The sequence below is a fragment of the Salvelinus sp. IW2-2015 genome, linkage group LG6.1, assembly GCF_002910315.2.
Source record: "Salvelinus sp. IW2-2015 linkage group LG6.1, ASM291031v2, whole genome shotgun sequence".
Lineage (NCBI taxonomy): Eukaryota > Metazoa > Chordata > Actinopteri > Salmoniformes > Salmonidae > Salvelinus > Salvelinus sp. IW2-2015.
In genome coordinates, this window is record NC_036845.1 from 11,807,223 (window position 1) to 11,828,664 (window position 21,442).

General features: G+C 44.7%; 1 protein-coding gene across 8 annotated transcripts; it reads right to left on the reverse strand.

The window, feature by feature from the left end:
• Positions 1-16,225: 16,225 nt before the first annotated feature.
• Positions 16,226-19,449, reverse strand: LOC112067729 (ubiquitin carboxyl-terminal hydrolase 37-like). Of its 8 annotated transcripts, none has more exons than XM_070443975.1 (6): positions 19,314-19,449; positions 19,062-19,161; positions 18,855-18,934; positions 18,392-18,642; positions 17,050-17,185; positions 16,852-16,980 (listed from the first exon to the last, which is right to left on the reverse strand). In XM_070443975.1, exons 1-6 carry the CDS (start codon positions 19,424-19,426, stop codon positions 16,944-16,946), a joined length of 717 nt encoding a protein of 238 aa, XP_070300076.1. In that variant the 5' UTR covers positions 19,427-19,449; the 3' UTR covers positions 16,852-16,943. The 8 variants fall into 8 exon arrangements, with proteins under 8 accessions (XP_070300074.1, XP_070300078.1, XP_070300077.1 ...); XM_024147141.2 differs by lacking the exon at positions 17,050-17,185 and adding an exon at positions 17,864-17,945; XM_070443978.1 differs by lacking the exon at positions 16,852-16,980 and adding an exon at positions 17,864-17,945 and having other exon boundaries at positions 17,081-17,185.
• Between the last annotated feature and the right edge of the window lie 1,993 nt (positions 19,450-21,442).

Sequence of the window (21,442 nt, forward strand, 5' to 3'; positions counted from 1 at the left end):
TCTAATAAACACTGACCACAGAGTAAGGAGAAGGACTGATTATCTGTGTTGTTCATACTCTAGGTCCTCCATACTCAACTAGTGGACCAACACTGACCACAGAGTAATAGATGATAACTACTCTGACAATAAGGCTCCAATGTTCAGTTCATTCAACCTTTATCTATACAGGTTATTGTCATTGATGGCAGCAGTCAACAAAGTTGAATTTAAGGTGAAACATTTCTGTATATTTTTAGGATTGTGATGTTCTAACTGTGATATCTGACTGTTTAACCCTGTAGGTGCGTATTAACCAGATATCTGACTGTTTTTAACCCTGTAGGTACTGGTATTAACCATGATATCTGACTGTTATTAACCCTGTAGGTACTGGTATTAACCATGATATCTGACTGTTGTTAACCCTGTAGGTACTGGTATTAACCATGATATCTGACTGTTGTTAACCCTGTAGGTACTGGTATTAACCATGATATCTGACTGTTTTTAACCCTGTAGGTACTGGTAATAACCATGATATCTGGCTGTTTTTAACCTGTAGGTACTGGTATAACCATGATATCTGACTGTTGTTAACCCTGTAGGTACTGGTATTAACCATGATATCTGACTGTTTTTAACCCTGTAGGTACTGGTAATTAACCATGATATCTGACTGTTTTACCCTGTAGGTACTGGTATTAACCATGATATCTGAACTGTTTTTAAAATCTGTTTGTACTGTTATTAACCATGATATCTGACTGTTGTTAACCCTGTAGGTACTGGCATCAACCACAGCCTGATAATGGTGCTGGCAGACTAGACTATGGTGAGGAGGACTGTGTTGAGATACGTAAAGATCAGCGTCCTCTGGAGGCATGGAATGACTTGTCATGTGACAGGGAAATCTACTGGGTTTGTGAGAAAGTGGTTTAACATCACCATGACAACATACTGTAACACATACAGCAGCACACAGTGCACACAACTTCCTCCTTCATTCTCTCTCTCTCTCTGTCTTAAACCCACATACACAACCTCACACACACAGCATGCACACATGCATGCAAACGCATCTTTTGTTGTGTTTGTTTGTAGTATTATATTAATTAAAGGCCTACTTATTTCCTGTTTGTAACTTCCTGTGTTTAATACGTCATCAGGTTCAACATGAAGTCAGTACATTTGTATTTTCTATACACATCATTTCTAATTCAAATATATTCTACAGATATTTACATGTTCCAATTTAGGCCTGGTGATAACATTCATTCTCAACAGTACCAAACCACCATTACATACACTGTATAGGAGTTGACTGTACCACCAATCAATTAGTGTAGTGGAGATATCAAAGGATATTCTCTAAATAATATTTAACAGTCAGTCGTTGTTGTCAATTTACATATAAGCACAATATCAAATGCTCATACTTGACTGTTGTTCTCCTATATGGGTCCCAAAAGAGGGAAGTGTAGTGGATATTTTCAGTGGTTCAACCAGCTGTCACTCAAAAACTCCTCAACCAATCAGGTTCATTAAGAGAGAGGGCAGCAGGTAGCCTAGCGGTTAAGATCGTTGGGCCAGGAACCGAAAGGTTGTTGGTTTGAATTCCTGAAACGACTATTTGAAAAATCTGTCAACGTGCCCTTGAGCAAGGCACTTAACCCTAATTGCTCCTGTAAGTCTCTCTGGATAAGAGCGTCTGCTAAATGACTAAAGGGTAAATGTAGAGGTGAGCCACGATGGTTTCTGTTGTCATCTCATTCTCACTGCTTAAGACTACCCACCCTCAATATCCACTTGGAGCAGTTTGTAGTGTCACATCTATTATATGGACATTATAATGACCCATGTTTGTTGTCCTGGACCTCCTGAACATGTTGATGTATATCTGGGAGTAAACAGAGGGTCCAGATCAGCAGAAAGGTGAAAGGAAGGGAGAGTTCTGGAAACTCCCTGAATTATCTTGGGGCTGTTACATATGATATTTAATATATGTTAACAACTAGCCTTTGTTGTCCACTTCCCCTCTATGATCTATATATTCCTGGTATGATAGTGTCCTGTCCATCATCATCATATGCTGCAGAAAATGGTTTAAAAATAACCACTGTAACAATCTCTCTCTCACACACACACACACATACGCACGCACGCACGCACGCACGCACGCACGCACACACACACAGACGCACACATGCACACACTATTTTTTTATTAGCATAGCCACAACTACCGTTTCATCATTTTGATACTTCCCTAGAGTTAACACCTACAGCAGTCACACAGACAGAGACACACAGATGACTCAGAGACAGAGATATCACTAGAAGCAGAGACTTAACGTATAGAGGGTTTGCAGTTGACATACGACGCCTCCTGGTGGCCATGTTGGAAGACCACCACATTAATTCTAGAATCAGAGACTTAATGTACAGTAGACCTGCATAGAAAGAAAGACACAGGTATTGTTAAAGATGTGTCATGACTGGCCTGTTCGGGTCAGGTTACCGTGGACCACACTCCTACAGAGACATCTCTCACACCCGCCAGAGGGGGAGAGATGGAGAGGTCTGGAGGTGGGGGTTTTATGAAACCTCACACCCTTTGTAAATCTTAAGGCAGCAGAGAAAATCACTTTGTCCTCTTACTGTGGAGGAATGGAATGTATGTTGGGCCTATGGAGAACCTACCTCAGAACAGTAACATGCAATAAAAGGACTTCGGGACAATATGTTTTGTCAGACAAAATGGTGGTAATGACGATAGATGGAATATGAAAATCAATGTCGTTTTTGTTTTGTTATTAAAAGTTAAATGATGATGTTATAACGAAAACATTTTAACTTGAAGAGTTTTCACAATATGTACCTGATGTTTGCACACTGTACGTTGTGTGGAAAATGTCCAGATCAAATAGAATGTTTTTGAAAAGATTAAATGTGATGTTAGTTGTCTAAATTGGATATGGGTAAAATCCAGACTTTGCCTCGTAACTAGTTACGCCCAGAGAACTTGACAAAAAGACGGAAACACCTCTTTCTGACCCGAGGGTATAAAACATGCGAGTTAAGAATGAACATAACAGACTACGTGACCATGCGCTGCAGCCAAGGTTCTATTTGTTGTAACCCCACAACGCAACACGAGGTTGAAGAAGACAAAGGAACCTTTTAACAAATCTATGCTACGGATGAGTAGCTGTGTCTTGAATTCAAGCAAGACCACCCGGTTACCACTCTCCAAGGAATCGTGTGTCTACACTGCTTTCGTTCCTACGCTGGAGCCCTGAGCTACATGGCTGACCATACTCAGAAGACCCCCTTTCAGACAAGGCGAGGAAACAGGCCACTAAGAGAAAGGACCCTGACATCATGTGAACAATCAGAGAGTTACACCCGGTAACCAAAGAAGTTCTGCCATCAGAGAAGGAGGAACTCCGTCCACAAGGAGATGCCAAATCGGAGACCTTTGACACGTAATTACATCATTATATTCTGACCCATAAGAGAGGCAGTTCGGGGCAAGGTTAGGCTAAACTAAGACATAGTTACAAATGTACCCAAGTGTGCTTTTCACTTGTGCTCTCTCACTTTCTCACTCTTTTTAAATCCCCATTTTGTATAACATGTGTCATATTGTGTTGGGACATGTGTCAGGGTTGTGTGCGGAGAATGTTTGGAGTCAAACGCAGGACACAGGTCTGAGCGAAACCACAGATTTTACTCAAAATATATGCACAATTCCACAAATGGAAAAGAAACAGATACGAACACGTATCAAATACAACACCTAACGTACAAACAATCACGGACAAACATAAATGAAAGACAGAGGGTTAAATAGGGAACATGAGGGGAATTGATACCAGGTGTGTAAAATACAGACAAAACAAAACGAAACTGAAAAATGGATCGATGGTGACTAGAAAGCCGGTGACGTCGACCGCCGAACACCACCCGAACAAGGAGAAGGCCGACTTCGGCGGAAGTCGTGACAGTACCCTCCCCTGACGCGCGGCTCCAGCAGCGCGACGACACCGCCTCGGGACGACCCGGGGCGAGGCCAGGGCGATCCGGGTGGAGACGGTGAAACTCTTGTAACATGGATGGATCTAGAATGTCCTCCACCGGTACCAGCATCTCTCCCGCTACCGTGACCGCTACCCCTCCCACTCCACGAGTACTGAAGGCCCTCCGCCGACGTCTAGAATCCATGAGGCCCTTACGGTATACGCCGGGACCCCTCGATGTCAAGAGGGCGGAGGACCTCCCCACCTCAGACTGCTGGAGCGGACCAGCCACCACGGCCTGAGGAGAGACACATGAACGAGGGATTAATACGGTAATCAGGGGGGAGTTGTAACCTATAACAAACCTCGTTCAGTCTCCTCAGGACTTAAATGGCCCCACAAACCGCGGACCCAGCTTCCGGCAGGGCAGGTGAAGGGGTAGGTTTCGGGTCGAGAGCCAGACCCGGTCCCCCGGTGCATACACCGGGCCTCACTGCGGTGGCGGTCGGCACTCGCCTTTTGTCTCCTGATAGCCCGTTGTAACCGCACATGGCAGCGTTCCAAGTCTCCTCTGAGTGCCGAAACCATTCATCCACCGCAGGAGCCTCAATCTGGCTCTGATCCATGGTCCAGGACCGGCTGGTAACCTAGCACACACTGAAACGGTGATAGGTTGGTAGAGGAGTGCGGAGGGAGTTTTGGGCCATCTCCGCCCAGGGATGTAAGCTGCCCACTCCCCCGGCCGTCCTGGCTGCATAGACTCAGAAACCTACCCACATCCTGGTTTACTCTTTCCACCTGCCCGTTACTCTCGGGTGGAAACCTGAGGTAAGGCTGACCGAGATCCCCAGGCGTTCCATAAACGCCCTCCAGACTCTAAATGTAAATTGGGGACCCGATCAGAAACTATATCCTCAGGCACCCCGTAGTGCCGGAATACATGGGTGAACAGAGCCTCCGCAGTTTGTAGAGCCGTAGGGAGACCGGGCAAAGGAAGGAACGGCAGGACTTAGAAAAACCGATCCACAACGACCAGGATCGTGGTGTTACCCCGCGACGGGAAGATCCGTCACGAAATCCACCGATAGGTGTGACCATGGTCGCTGTGGAAGGAAGGGTTGTAATTTCCCTCTGGGCAGATGTCTAGGTGCCTTGCACTGTGCACATACCGAACAGGAGGAAACATAAACCCGCACGTCCTTAGCTAAAGTGGCCACCAGTACTTCCCAGAAAGGCAGCGCACCGTCCGACCGATACCAGGATGACCAGAGGAGGGTGACGTATGAGCCCAACAGATCAAACGATCGCGGACATCAAACGGAACGTACATAGCCCAGCTGGACAGTCAGGTGGAATGGGCTCTGAACGTGACGCCCGTTCGATGTCGCGTCCACCTCCCATACCACCGGTGCCACCAGGCGAGAGCTGGAATGATGGGAGTGGGATCTGAGGACCTCTCCTCTGTATCATACAGCCGGGACAGTGCATCTGCCTAACGTTCTGGGAACCTGGTTTGTAGGAAAGGGTGAAATCAAAACGGGTGAACAACATGGCCACCTTGCCTGGCGAGGGTTCATTCTCCTCGCCCGCCGATGTACTCCAGATTGCGGTGGTCAGTCCAAATGAGAAAAGGTGTCTTGCCCCCTCAACCATTCTCCACGCTTTCAGAGCCATGACAACACCAGCAACTCCCGTCCCCCACATCATAGTTTCGCTCCGCCGGGCTGAGCTTCTTCGAAAAGAATGCACAGGGGCGGAGTTTTAGTGCTACCCGAGCGCTGAGACAGCACAGCCCTATCCCCGCCTCGGACGCGTCCACCTCAACTATGAATGCTAAGGAAGGATCAGGATGCGCCAGCAACGGACTGATGGTAAACAGAGCCTTCAGGTGACCAAACGCCCTGTCCGCCTCCAGCTGTCCCCTGCAGTCGCACCGGTCCTCCCTTCAGCAGTGAGGTAATGGGAGCCGCTACCTGACCAAAACCCCGGATAAATCTCCGTAGTAGTTGGCAAACCCTAAAAACCGCTTCACTTCCTTTACCGTGGTTGGAGTCGGCAATTACGCACGGCTGAAATCGGTCATTCTCCATCTCTACCCCTGACGCAGAAAAACGGTACCCTAGGAAGAGATGGACTGGTGGAAAACGAACATTTCTCAGCCTTGACGTACAGGTCATGCTCCAACAGTCGACCAAGCACCCTGCGCAGTAGGGACACATGCCGGCGCGTGTAGCGAATATATTAGAATGTCATCTTATATACACCACACACCCTGCCCGTGCAGGTCCCTGAAGATCTCATCCACAAAGGATTGGAAGACTGATGGAGCATTCATTAACCCGTACGGCATGACTCGTACTCATAATGCCCAGAAGTGGGCTAAATGCTGTCTTCACTCATCTCCCCCCTTGATACGCACCAGTTGTAAGCGCTCCTGAGGTCCAATTTGTGAAGAAGCGCGCCCCGTTAATGACTCGGTCATACTCGCTATAAGTGGTAGCGGGTAACTGTATTTTACCGTGATCTTATTAATCCGCGATAATCAATACACGGCGCAAACCTCCATCCTTCTTCTTCACAAAAAAGAAACTCGAGGAGACAGGTGAGATGGAAGGCCGAATGTATCCCTGTCCAGAGATTCTGTGACATATGTCTCCATAGCCACCGTCTCCTCCTGTGACAGGGGATACACGTGACTCCTGGGAAGTTTAGCGTCTACCAAAGATCTATCACAACAATCCCCGGTCGATGGGTGGTAATTGAGTCCCTCTTCTTACAGAAGCGAGTGCCAATCGCATATTCGGGAGGAATGTGCATGGTGGAAACCTGGTTTGGACTTTCCACCGTAGTGGCACCTAAGGAAACACCTACACACCTCCTGAACACTGACAGGACCATCCCTTGAGAGCCTCTGTGCACAAAATAATCGGATCATGAGAGCCAACCAGGGAAGACCCAACACAACAGAAACGCAGGAGAGTCAATCAGAAGAGACAAATTCTCCTCGTGATCTCCCGCGTTCTCATAGCGATGGGCACTGTGACCTCCCCAACCAGCCCGACCCCAAAGGACGACTATCTAAGGCATGTACAGGAAGGGAACATCAACCGAATATAGGGATCCCTAAGCTATGAGCCAAAGAGCGGTCAATAAAGTTCCCAGCTCGCCTGAATCTACTAGCGCCTTATGCTGGAATGTGGGAAAACCCAGGAAATTCTATAGATAACCACATGAGTGCAACAGAAGGCTCGGTGATTATGTGCCTACTCACCTGAGACGACCCACCAGTGCTCCGCCTGCTACCTCGACTCCCAGGAGAAACACCCCAGCACGCGACAGCAGTGTGCCCTCTGCGTCCACAGTTGGTACATGGAGTGGTTCCCCCTCCGGTCTCCCTCCTAAGCCCCCCCAACTCCATAGGGTTGGATCCAAGGACTGGGTTCTGGAATGGGCGACCCCGTTCTAGACGCCCGCGGGAGCCAACAGGTTATCCAGCCGATAGATAAATCCACCAGCTGGTCCAGGTTGAGAGTGGTGTCCCTGCAGGCTAGCTCCCTACGAACGTCCTCTCGTAGACTACACCTGTAGTGGTCGATCAGGGCCCGCTCATTCCATCCCGCACCAGCGGCCAGAGTACGGAAGTCCAAAGCGAAATCTTGAGCGCTCCTCATCCCCTGCCTGAGATGAACAATCGCTCTCCCGCCGCTCTCCCTTCAGTGATGGTCAAAGACTGCCCGGAAGCGGCAGAGAAGTCATCATAATCATCCAGGGTAGATCCCTCTCTTCCCCAGATGGCGTTGGCCCACTCCAGGCTTTACCAGTCAGACAGGAGATGAGAGCGCCCACCCTCTCGTGTCCCGACGGGGACGATGAACAGATGCCAGGTATAGCTCCAGACTGTAGGAGGAAACCCTGACACCCGGCTGCTGTTCCGTCATACGCTCCCGGGAGCGAGAGCCAATTCCACTGGTTCCGACCGGAGGATGGATGGTAGTGTAGGTAAGGTGCGGTGTTGGTGCTGGGTTCTGATTTACCGGGAGACCTCCTCTCTCCCATCTGTCCATAGTCTGCAGCACGCGATCCATGGCTGTCCCTAAACTATGCAACATAGTCGCGTGCTGTTGAACCTGCTCCTCTACTGGGAGAAAGGGCTGGCTGCGCCTGCTGACTCCATTTGAAGTTGGTCCGTGATTCTGTCAGGGTTGTGTGCGGAGAATGTTTGGAGTCAAACGCAGGACACAGGTCTGAGCGAAACCACAGAGTTTTTACTCAAAATATATGCACAATTCCACAAATGGAAAAGAAACAGATACGAACACGTATCAAATACAACACCTAACGTACAAACAATCACGGACAAACATAAATGAAAGACAGAGGGTTAAATAGGGAACATGATGGGGGAATTGATACCAGGTGTGTAAAATACAGACAAAACAAAACGAAACTGAAAAATGGATCGATGGTGACTAGAAAGCCGGTGACGTCGACCGCCGAACACCACCCGAACAAGGTGAAGGGCCGACTACGGCGGAAGTCGTGACAACATGTTTCATTAAACTACGTTCTAATCAATAGCCTAGACTGTGTGTTTGTGTATGTGTATCTTATATTATCATTTTAGCTTGTTAGTAAATAAATAATCAACTCAATTGGTGTGGTACAGACTTATTTAGTGGGACTGGGGTTTGTGCAGATTCCCGGATTATGTGACGTTCAGGATGAGACTGTAGAGGAAATTAATTAGCGACGGTTGTAAAATCGATATTCTGATATTCTTTGAGTTAATTTGGGAAATAGAAACTCAATTAAACCAAACTTTCCCATGGTGCCCCAGGATGCTGAGTTAATAATTACCTGATTCATTTAATCACGTAATTTTAAACAGTTAATCATTCGATGAACAGCAGCCGTCACAATCAATACAAAGCCATAACAGATGTTAAAGGTCATCTATACTGAACCAGATATGAACAAGAAGGTCAAGTTTGACAGAGGTGAGATGGAGGAGAGGATTGTTGATATCTATGTCAGTGCAGAAAACCTGAGAGACGGTGAGACCAGCACCAAGAGAGAAGAGACAGCAGACACTGCTCCTAATAATGGACCAGGAGACCAGCGCTCAGGTAACACACACTCAACCCTATTAGAGTAGAAGGTTCAAGGTCCCTCCCCTAGGATTGAGAAAGAGCCCATAGACAAGTCTGTAATACCACTATTTCACTTCTATGGTGAGTTCATCTCTCACTTTAACCACTAGGTGGAATCATCACCTAACCATTCAGGACCTTATCCAACATAGAGATAGAGATAGAGATAGAGAGATAGAGATAGAGATAGAGAGTGAGAGAGAGAGAGACCGCCGTCAGCAGACCTGGCTCTGAAGAGAAGACAGACTATGTGCACACTGCCCACAAAATGAGGTGGAAACTGAGCTGCACTTCCTAACCTTCTGCCAAATGTATGACCATATTAGACACACATATTTCCCTCAGATTACACAGACGCATATTTTTTATTTTTTTAAATCATAAACTCCCATATCTATTTGGGTGAAATACCACAGTGTGCCATCACAGCAGCAAGATTTGTGACAAACACCATTGTAAATACAACACATATTTATGTTTTTATTAAATTGAACCTTTATTTAACTAGGCAAGTCAGTTAAGAACAAATTCTTATTTACAATGACAGCATCCCAGAGAAGTGTCACGATCGTCTTTACGTGGAAGAGAGGACCAAGGCGCAGCGTGTTACGAATACATCTTCTTTTATTAGAGAAGATGAAACACGAAACGAACACTTTTACAAAACTAAACAAAACAACAAACGACCGTGAAGCTACAAACGAAAGTGCAGACACAAGCWACTAACGTCAAGACATAGACAATTACCCACCAAATACCCAATGAATATGGCTGCCTAAATATAGCTCTCAATCAGAGACAAATGAACAACAGCTGCCTCTAATTGAGAACCAATCTAGGCAGCCATAGACATACAAACACCTATACAAGACACTGCCCAATTAAACATACAAGACCCCTAGACAATACAAAAACACATGCATTCCCCATGTCACACCCTGACCTAACTAAAATAAGAAAGAAAACAAAGATAACTAAGGCCAGGGCGTGACAAGAAGAGTGGGTTAACTTCCTTATTCAGGGGCAGAACGACAGATCAGGGATTTGATCCAGCTACTTTTAATGTTATTGGCCTAACGCTCTAACCACTAGGCTACCTGCCATCCCATTTATATTTATCTTCCCTTTTGTACTTTAACTATTTGCACATCGTTATAACACTCTACATAGCCATAATATGACATGTGAAATGTCTATATTCCAGTGAAACTTTTGTTAGTATAATTTTGACTGTTTATTTTTAATTCATTATTTGACTTTTGTTTGTTATCTATTTCACTTGCTTTGGCAATATGTTTCCCATGCCAATAAATCCCTTTGAGAGAGAGAGAGAGAGAGAGTGAGAGAGGGAGAAAGGGAGAGAGGGAGAGAGAGGGCATTATCACAGTAGGTTATTGTTACACCCCTTTCTCACAGATCCAGAAATGTTATTTGTGACAATTGTCATCATCCCATGTCTGTACAGGGTAATCTTGTCCATAGTATATCTCAACACAGTCCTCCTGCCCAGAGAACAGACCACCATTATCAGGCTGTCCTGTCCCCCAGTACCTAAACAACACAGAGAACCAGACAGTCAGACACTGTGGTAAAAACATCCTCCTCAATTAAATACATAGTCCTATGTTCTTTCAGTTTAAAAACTTTAAAGACTTCCCCCACACACACACACACACACACACACACACACACACACACACACACACACACACACACACACACACACACACACACACACACACACACACACACCAAATTCATATAATTGTGTGACCTGTAGTTTGAAACACACAAAAAAGACTGTCGACCATGTCCATAGAGATCTAGGATCAACTTCCCCTCCCCCAATCCTAACCTTAATCATTTAGTGGAGGAAAAACTGACCCAAGATCAGCGTCTAGGTGAAACATCACATGCCACCATATTTTGTTTTATTTTAGCCTGTTCCACAAAGGAGACAGACCAGTTAGAGAATTGTTACAACACCACTGGCCTGACGCAAGACAGAGACCATCCAGTTCAATTTGCACTAGCACTAGACAGCTGATTCTAATCATCAAAGCTTGATGATGAGTTGGTTATTTGAATCAGCTGTGTAGTGTAGGGCAAAACCCAAAACGTTCACTAAGGGGGGCCCCAGGACCGAGTTTAGGAAACTCTGCTTTAAGGCAACATGGCTATAGTCAATAAACATTGTTGAAAATGTGTGAGTCCATCTATACAAAGCCAGATATGACCAATAAGGTTTGACAGAGGTGAGATGGAGGAGAGGATTGTGGATATCTACATCAAGGCAGACACACTGGGGGAACAGTGAGATCAGCTACATGACAGTTACAACACCCTTACTGAGGAACGAGACCAACTACAGACAAGCTAAGACAACCTGACTGAAGAGAGACCAGCTACAGACCAGTTACAACAACTTAACTGAAGAGAGAGACAAGCTACAGACCAGTTGCAACAACCTAACTGAAGAGAGAGACCAGCTACATGACAGTTACAACACCCTGACTAAAGAGGGAGACCAGTTGCAGAGAGAGAGAATGATGATTTTGAAGGTTGGTACTACATCTCGACCAAGACTGAAAACTGGACAGACAGCAGACAGGACTGTACCAACAGAGCTTTGAGGCCTCATTTATCAATACTACTACTTAACCCATCAGAGTCTAAGCTCTGTTTCGTCCATAGTTTCCACCATTTCAGACCTCTTCACCGTAGAAATGGCCAACAGAACCGGAGGAACCTTTACCGTCCGAGCCACCGACGATCGCAGATTCACTTCTTCCTTCTCTGCCAACATGTCCAAGGTGACTGGGGCGGTGCAGCCAACAGTACGGTGAGCCTCATGGCGCCCGACAGCATCCCGTCAGGAACAGATGTAACCCTGTCTGTTGTCAGCAAAGTAAGGGTCTTGTTTCAAAACTCTAAAATGTCCTCCTTCTCTCATATCCTCTCTCCCTCTCAGCCACTGATTTTAAATGATTTGGTTGCTGTAAGCTACCAGTTGTTATCAGCTACATCAGTTATCTAACTAAGCTCTCTTGCTCTCTCTCTCTATCTAAACCCTCTCCCTCTTCCTCCCCTTCTTCACTTCCTTCCTCCCTACAGATGACAGATTTTACCATTCTCCAGTGCGGGCTACCAGGCGTCTCCTCCAAGGGGCCAGGATTCTGGTCTAGAAGAACGGTTTTGATTGCTCCTACAGTTGTGTTTCGGTACTGCAGTTTATCAGATGCTCGACCCAGAAATACATTTTCCATACACGGCCACATAGGAAAGTCAGATTAGAAAATTCCTAATAAGACACTTTAGTCATCACCTTTGTGCATTATTCTTCAAATAATTGTCGCTGAGGCCGATTTTTTGTACATTTTTATATTCATGCAATGTCTGCCATGTTTTTGGATGACGTAATGATCTCGTTGCTGCTCAAATCAAATCAAATTGTATTGGTCACATACACATATCTACCAGATGTCATTGTAGCGAAATGCTGTGCAGTGTGCCCCTGGTAAATGCGTTGGGCAGACCGTATCACCCTCTGGAGAGCCTCGCTTCCCTGTACCCACTGAGTGCTAGTGAGCATGTGATGTTGGGCTGTGTAAACCGGATGCAACCCGGATACAGACGTCCATGAATCTGCGTATGCGAACGTGAATACCTTGAAAACAACAACATCTTGGACACAGTCTCCAGATCTGATTATACCTCAGTGGTGTCCTCTGACTGCCCGTTAACATGCAGCTCCTCAAACTGGCAGCTCTCTGCCAACCTCCCCGACTGTGTCAAAGGGACAGGAATCATCTGCATCAGCCTATACCAGGGCAATGGGACCCTCAACACTTCTAGGGCAGTGGGCCACAGGTCCAAGAATGTGACCAGGTTGGACTACAGCTTCACCTGCTGTTCAAAGAAGGTAGAGCTGTTGGTAGTGGACAGGGCAGGCAACGTGGGTGTGTGTCTGGGCTTAGTGAAGGACTCTGTGGGGGTGGTTGTGAGCTCTACAGCCCAGGGCCTGGTTTCCCAAAAGCATCTTAAGTCTTAAGTCCATCGTTTCAAACATAGGATCCTACTGTTCTCATGAGAATTTAGCCTTAAAATGCAATTGGGAAAACGGCCCAGGTCTCTATCACCAACACTACCCTGTACCTGTAGTTAGTACTACATCCACCAGGTCTCTGTCACCAACACTACAGCTGTACCTGTAGTTAGTACTACATCCACCCAGGTCTCTTATCACAAACACTACAACGTACATGTAGTATACTACATCCACCCAGGTCTTTGTCACCAACACTTACAGCTGTACCTGTAGTTAGTACTACGTCCAACCCAGGTCTTTGTCACCAAACACTACAGCTGTACCTGTATTAGCACTACATCCACCCAGGTCTCTGTCACCAACACTACAGTCCTGTAGGTAAGTTAGTTACTACATCACCCAGGTCTCTGTCACCAACACTACAGCTTACCTGTAGTTAGTACTACATCCACCAGGTCTCTGTCACCAACACTACAGCTGTACCTGTATGTTAGAACTACATCCACCCAGGTCTCTGTCAACACTACAGCTGTACCTGTAGTTAGTACTAATCCACCCAGGTCTCTTTCAGCAACACTACAGCTGACCTTAGTATAGACTTACATCCACCAGGTCTCTGTCACCAACATACAGCGTACTGTGGTAGAACTACATCCACCATGGTCTCGTCAGCTCACACTTACAGCTACCTGTATTTAACTACATTCCACTCCAGCTCTTTCCAACCCATCTAGCCATTGACCGTATTTAGTACTACATCCACCCAGGTCTCTGTCACCAACACTACAGCTGTACCTGTAGTTAGTACTACGTCCACCAGAGGGACACCTTTGACTCTGTCCCTGTATGTTAGGATCTGTGTGATGCTTTCTCTCCTCCTGTGGAATAGAGTAGAGCTATAGAGTTGTATAATAGTTCATGTTGGTAGATGTCATGTGGAACAGTGGAATCAGTGCAGAGAGAGTTGTGTCATTTGATGTAACTGGTATGTATATGTTATGTTGTACTAAAAGACAGGGTGGAAATATAAATTTTTGGTCATAAAACATGTGAAGTTTGTTAAATAATTTTTTTCTATTCTCTTAAATCTGTCAAACTGAAACTATGGAGATGTTGTCAGAACCTATGTTTTTCATTCTGAGTAACTCTTCACAGACATCACAGATAGAAAGATCCCTATATGGCCATTGGTGGCAGGTCACACTCCGGGGGGAAGTTTCCCCTAGGTACAGATCTAGGATCAGGTTTATCTCCCCCAATCCTAACCTTAACCATTTGTGGTGGAAATGCAAAACCGACCTAAGATCAGCATCTACCCCCTACACTACTAGTCACAGAGTGAGATCCATAATGTGCTCAGTCAGGATATATGTAGTGTATATGTCAATTAACAGGATCCCTAATATTGTTAGCACATCCAAAATTGTCACCCTGTGAATTCACACATACATCATATAATATGATATAGAGTCATACTATGTATTATATTATCACACTAAGGCTGGTGGGAGTCATATAATGTATTAAATATTCAAACTAAGGCTGGTGGGAGTCATATCATGTATTATATTATCAAACTAAGGCTGGTGGCTGTCATATCATGTAGTATATTATTTAACTAAGGCTGGTGGGAGTCATATCATGTATTATATTATCACACTAAGACTGGTGAGAGTCATATCATGTATTATATTATCAACTAAGACTGGTGGGAGTCATATCATGATAGTATATTATCAAACTAAGGCTGGTGGGAGTCATATCATGTAGTATATTATATAACTAAGGCTGGTGGGAGTCATATCATGTAGTATATTTTATTAACTAAGACTGGTGGGAGTCATATCATGTAGTATATTATCAAACTAAGGCTGTGGGAGTCATATCATGTAGTATATTATTTAACTAAGGCTGGTGGGAGTCATATCATGTAGTATATTATCAAACTAAGGCTGGTGGGAGTCATATCATGTATTATATTATCAAACTAAGACTGGTGGGAGTCATATCATGTATTATATTATCAAACTAAGACTGGTGGGAGCATATCATGTATTATATTATCACACAAGACCTGGTGGGAGTCATATCAAGTATTATATTTATCAAACTAAGACTGGTGGGAGTCATATCATGTATTATATTATCAAACTAAGACTGGTGGAGTCATATCATGTATTATATTATCAAACTAAGACTGGTGGGAGTCATATCATGTATTATATTATCACACTAAGGTGGTGGGAGTCATGTGGTGGCCAGTGTTTCAATCCACTGTGGGTTGACTGATAAAGAGTTTCACTATCATACAGTATGTCAAGGTATGCTTGTAATCGTTAAGGACTGTAATCGTTAACTGAATTGAGCTGAACACAGGAAAAATCCTAGAGGAAAACCTGGTTCAGTCTGCTTTCACCAGACACTAGAGATTAATTCACCTTTAAGCAGGACAATAACCTAAAACACAAGGCAAATACACACTGGAGTTTCTTACCAAGAAGACAGTGAATGTTCCTGAGTAGCCAAGTTACAGTTTTGACTTCAATCTACTTGAAAATCTATGGCAAGACCTGAAATGGTTGTCTAGCAATGATCAACAACCAATTTGACAGAACTTAAAGAATTTTGAAAAGTATAATGGGAAAATGTTGCACAATCCAGGTGTAGAAAGCTCCTAGAGATTTAACCATAAATAGTCACAGCTGTAATCGCGTACCAAAGGTGCTTCTACATATTTTACTTAGGGGTGTGTATACTTATGTAAATTCTATATTATATTTAATTTTCAATACATTTGCAAACATTTCTAAAAATATGTTTTAACTTTGTCGTTATGGGGTATTTTGTGTAGTTGAGTGAGAGAGAAAATATATTTACCACATTTTAAATTCAGTCTGCACACAACAAAATGTGTAAAAGTCTAGGGTGTGAATACTTTCTGAAGGCACTGTATGTTAAGATAAATGCTCTAGATTGGTAAGTCTGATAAATGACTCAAATGGAAATGTAATAGAAATTCATGGTAAATAATGTATTGTGTAACTTTGGAGTCACTTTTATTGTAAATAAGAATAGAATACGATAAAGCTACCTGAGTTAAAGAGTTACAACGGTTAACAGAATCATCTTAAATTGGATTATCTTAAATTTGTTTGTCTTTATTAAAATTGCATGGCATGCACAAGTCATCTCCCGACATGGATCAATGTTGAATATTGCAGGTCCTCCGGTCTGACCATGCTGAATAAGAGGTTATACACCACAGTGTATTTCACAACAGGAGGATTTCAACCAAACCAAATAGAAGGGATGATGTACCCTCTAAATAATCACACACTCTATCCAACACATMTACATGTGTACTACATTTAGTGTGTATACTTRATACGTTTTCTTACATGAGCTTTATACATTAGGTGAAGCAGTCAAAWCAKGGGCAGYTATTTATGACATAAGCTARTGAAAGAATGTTSAWGCTASTGTTGAAGAMCAAGTCTCCCTTGAGCCGCATGATTGAAGTTGGGCCGAGTGCTGCACCTGTTGAGGCAGGTCTGAGGTTGTTGGGGCTGGGTCTTGTTCTGCCCATGTTGAGACTGGGCCTGGTTCTGCCCATGTTGAGACTGGGCCTGGTTCTTCCCATGTTGAGACTGGGCCTGGTTCTTCCCATGTTGAGACTGGGTTGGGGTTGTTGAAGCTGGGCCAGGTGCTGCCCCTGTTTATGCTGGGGCTGATGCTGGTGGCCCTGTTAGGCCCTGTGTGCTGGGGCCTCCCGCTCTCTTGCCCTGTAGGGTAAAAGGAACCGTACACATAAATAGCAACACAAGAATATAGATGGCGAGAGTAAGCAGTACCTGAACATATAGAAGAGCATGTAGGCACTCCGGGCTCTGGTCCTCAGCACAGTGGCTTCATTGGACATTGACACCTGGCTGTCGTTACAGCAGAACCAGTTTCCACTGGCATGCAAGATGTCACTAATGTAGTGCCCTGTGGAACAAGGAAGACAGACTGGAGGGCAAAGGTCAGGCTATTGTGGGTAATAGAGTGTTGTAACAGTTAAACAGTGCCTTTTGGAGGTATTTTATCTGTTACATGTGTCGAGTTTTGAAATCAGAGAAAAACAAATACACGTGGCATATAATTAGGCATGCCTCTCCATTCTTTTGAATTAAATTGCGTAAACTCTAAACATATTGCAGTGCTTGTTGGGATGGCACTTCACTCTGAAGCCTGCAGCGTTTCTCGCTTGGTCGAAATAGCTATTGGCGGGTCTAATTATCCCCTACACCAGGGATCCACATATGGCGGCACGCGGGACAAATTTGTCCCACAGGTGAATTTATTTGGCCCACCATGTTTTCTGACCCAATAAAATGTCATATTTAAAACACTGTAAAAACACCAGCAAGTCAGCTCCAAGTGATTTTCATTTTGGAAATCTGTTTCAAAGTATTCCCACGCACAATAAAGAGAGATATGTGATTGTACACAAATGTAAGCAATGTTTGAAATGAGTCAAATATTATATCTGTTTGGCCTTCTTACGGTCAATTTGCGGACCACAAATTATTTGTAATTTTGTTCCATACCAATGCAAATCTGGCTAAGACAAAAAATGTCATATGTATTGTGCATCTGCATGTGTGTTTTATGGTATTTACTTACCAGAGTTTGCGGAGCCTCCCAAATGAGAGACTACCCCAGTCAGCTGGTAGTAACCATTCACTGACTTCACTGGCTGCTSCTTCTGTAAGAAAACACATGTGATCGTAGGATTCTCATTTCCTCTKCAGTCCACCATAATGTCTACAGTCTACTACAGTACTAGTCTACTACAGGAGGTCTACTACATTGTGTATTCCTCATAACTATCTCAGTGTTCTGTCATAACTTATTTTTCACTGGTTTCACTCTCTATCTCTCTCTCTCTTCTCACCACTGAGGCTGTCTGCAGCACTTTTCCTGGTTCCTGGTCATTTGAATCTGAGGGGTCAAATATACATATCAAGAGCTGTGAAAACGTGGTCACTTGTCTGAAATGCTCTGGACTAAAACAGCTCCCATACATCACTAAAGATGTCTGAGAAACCTTTTAAACTGCAGCTTCCAGCTTCTCTGTCAGCAGGACCGTTTTGGGAGTGGGTGGTTTGTGTGGTGTTGGAGCAAGAAGAGTGTTATGGTGCCATGACCTACCTGAACAGCAGAGGGCGCTGTATTTGGCCTCTCCAGGTGGGCTGGAGACTTGACTGACGAGGGTCTGGGGGATGGACCCCTGGATGCTGGGGGCCTGGTTGGTGAGGGCCTGTGGGCTGGCACTGTGCAGGTGTGGCACCATGTCCCCACAGAGGGTGGAGAGCCTCAGCTCCGAAGGAAACAAAAGAGGAGCCTCCAGCTTCTCCAACCCCCCAGGTCCTCCAAACCTCTTCAGATGCAGAACCAGCACACTGCCCAGAGACAGAGAGGAAGATAGATGAACAGACAGACAATGAAACCAGTCAACAAAATAACAGATTAGTGAAATGTGTTCGGTGGTGCTCATCCCTAAGTCCTACAACCTGCTCAGGAAGGTAACTACTCCTAAAGGCTCAGGACACAATGACCACTCATTTCATGAAACACTGCTAGTCCTATGAGAGGTTATAAAGGGACAACTCACAGAGGCAGTGTGTGGAACTGCTCCACCTTTAAGGCGTGGAGGCCTTTACAACCCTCACATGTGAATTCAACCTGTTCACCCTGGTTAGAAACAAAAGCATTACAAAATGAATGACACCACTACAATAATAAGAGCGTATTCTGAGGCAGTGGGCAGCRTGCCCTGGGTGTTAGTCTCTACATGCAYGGCTGAGCCCTAAGTGCTGACTTTGAAAGTGAGTGCTAGGCTGCTCAGCAAGGTGCGCTCAGGGCTGAAGTCCAATGAGAGGTGGTTGTAGTCCTCTCTGGTGGACGACTCGCACCCACAGCTTCAGAAGCAGCACAAAGAGAAGGAAAATGCATCAAGTCTGTTTCTGTGTCAGGTCTCTACAATGTTTCTGTCATGCCATGTGTTTTGTAATATTGTTTGTAGAAAGATCATTTTCTCAGTAGATACATTACAACCAATGGGATCTCTTACCTGGTACATGTGCGCACCGACACAAGCTGGAACTCCAGCTGAGAAACAGGGCAGGAATAGTTCACCCCGAGTGTCTTCAGTATCATGCCCTCCTCCTTCAGCTGGCACAGCATGTTCACAAGTAACTCGTGTGCGTCCTATGATGAGGAAGAGAGAGAAACACACCAAGAGAAAGCAAATGATGAGAGATAATAACCCTTTCAAAAAGAGTGCTCGTCAACAAAGAGTAGTGCCTCAGTTACCTGTTGCTGTCCCCCAGATACTTCAAATCGTATCCCGACAAGGATACTTGACCTTCACCATGAGGTCTGCTTTTGAGGCTGGTTTGCCACACTGCAGGTAGACTCAAACGGTGCACATCAGACAGACCACCTGTAGGGGAGACAGAGAGTAAATTAGCAGCTGACTGGATGGTGTCAACCTACTGGCTTACCCTGAAGAGGCAGATGAGTATATACAATATGTTTTATCTAGCGCGCACCATCATTAGAAATGATTCATTTGCGTCAAAGCAATTTCACTTTGAGGACGGACAATGAAGCCAAACAACAAAATTGTGTTGTTTATTCTCCTAAGATATTTGGTTTGGATACTGCTCTCAATTCCAGAGCATTTAAAAAAACTACCAAATTTCCACGGTAAGGTGGAATGTTCAGTCAATGAGCATTATGGGTCATGTAGTCATTCTACACTTTCCAAATTGGCCTACAAATGCCTACATCATAATCATTGTGTCATTGTGTTCCTCTTGGTTATGAAGATTCCCGAAAACAAAACAAAACTGAAAACAAAAACACAAAAAAAATACAATACACAGCAAAATATGAAGTGGTTAAGGTTAGGAAAAGGGTTAGGATTAGTGAAAATGCTCTCCTAACCTGCTACGACAATCAACTTTCTATAGAAGTGGCGTGAAAAGAGTGTCCCTTCTTTAATTTATGACCACAAATAATGGGTGTGTGGGGTGAGTGTCTGCTTTTGAGCCTTCCTTACCTGAGCAGGTTGGAGAAGGGGGAGGAGCTCCAGAGTTGTTCCTGGTGCAGGATTTCCTTTGAGAAGGACGGCAGGACCAGGAGGCACTGCAGGGTGGCGTTAAGGAAGCAAGTGTTGCCAATGTTAGGCAACCTGTGAAGAAGAAGCAGCCATCAGTACACACATAGAGATGAATCATAAACCTTCATATCTCTATAAAGTGGTGATAATGGCAGCCATCTTGGTCAGGGATAAATTATATTTAACACAAAGAAGTGGATGTCCTTTAGACCAAGGTTGACATAATTCATGGGTTTATAAATATCTAATAAAACGAACATGCTCGATAGTAAGCCATATCCCCATAGTATATCAGACACTGATCTCTAAACAACAAATAACTTATATTCAATGCATTTGCAGTGTGTTGTGGTTTACCCAAGAAGTTCCATGTTGACCAGTGACCCCCGTTCTCCTCTGGCCCCCTGGGTCTCTTCTGGCCCTCTGGTGGCTGAGCTGGCCCTGGGAAGAGTCATGCTGCTGGTGGCTGAGCTGGCCCTGGTAAGAGTCATGCTTCTGGTGGCTGAGCTGGCCCTGGAAAGAGTCTTGCTTCTGGTGGCTGAGCTGGCCCTGGAAAGAGTCATGCTTCTGGTGGCTGAGACTGGACTCTGGGGTCTTGGGCTAGAGTGTTCCTGAAGAGACAGAGGTCTGGAGGAAGGAGAAAAACAGGTCTAAAGCCTCCAACATAGAGATAGTATCGCTCGACACAGTCTCTCTATTTAATACTATACTGTACTATAAACACAGTCTGAGTAGTTATGTATGTACTGCTGTCTATATAAATGCAGTGTACCAAYTAGACCAGGGCAATAGGTTAGTACTCTCTTTATCCACTAGATGTGGATAGAAGAGCCTAAAACTACAGTTTGAGGAAAATAACTTTCTGGGACTGTGTTTATCAAGCGTCTCAGAGTAGGAGTCTGATCTAGGATCAGTTTTGCCTTTTAGATCATAATAAATCAGATTATTACGGACAGAGAGGACTGATCCTAGATTAGCACTCATAACCTTGATAAACACTGCCCTGGTCTTGGTAGTAAGTTACTAAACCCAACTCTCCAAAAGGACCTCTAGTGATGGCCACTTGTGTACTTTAG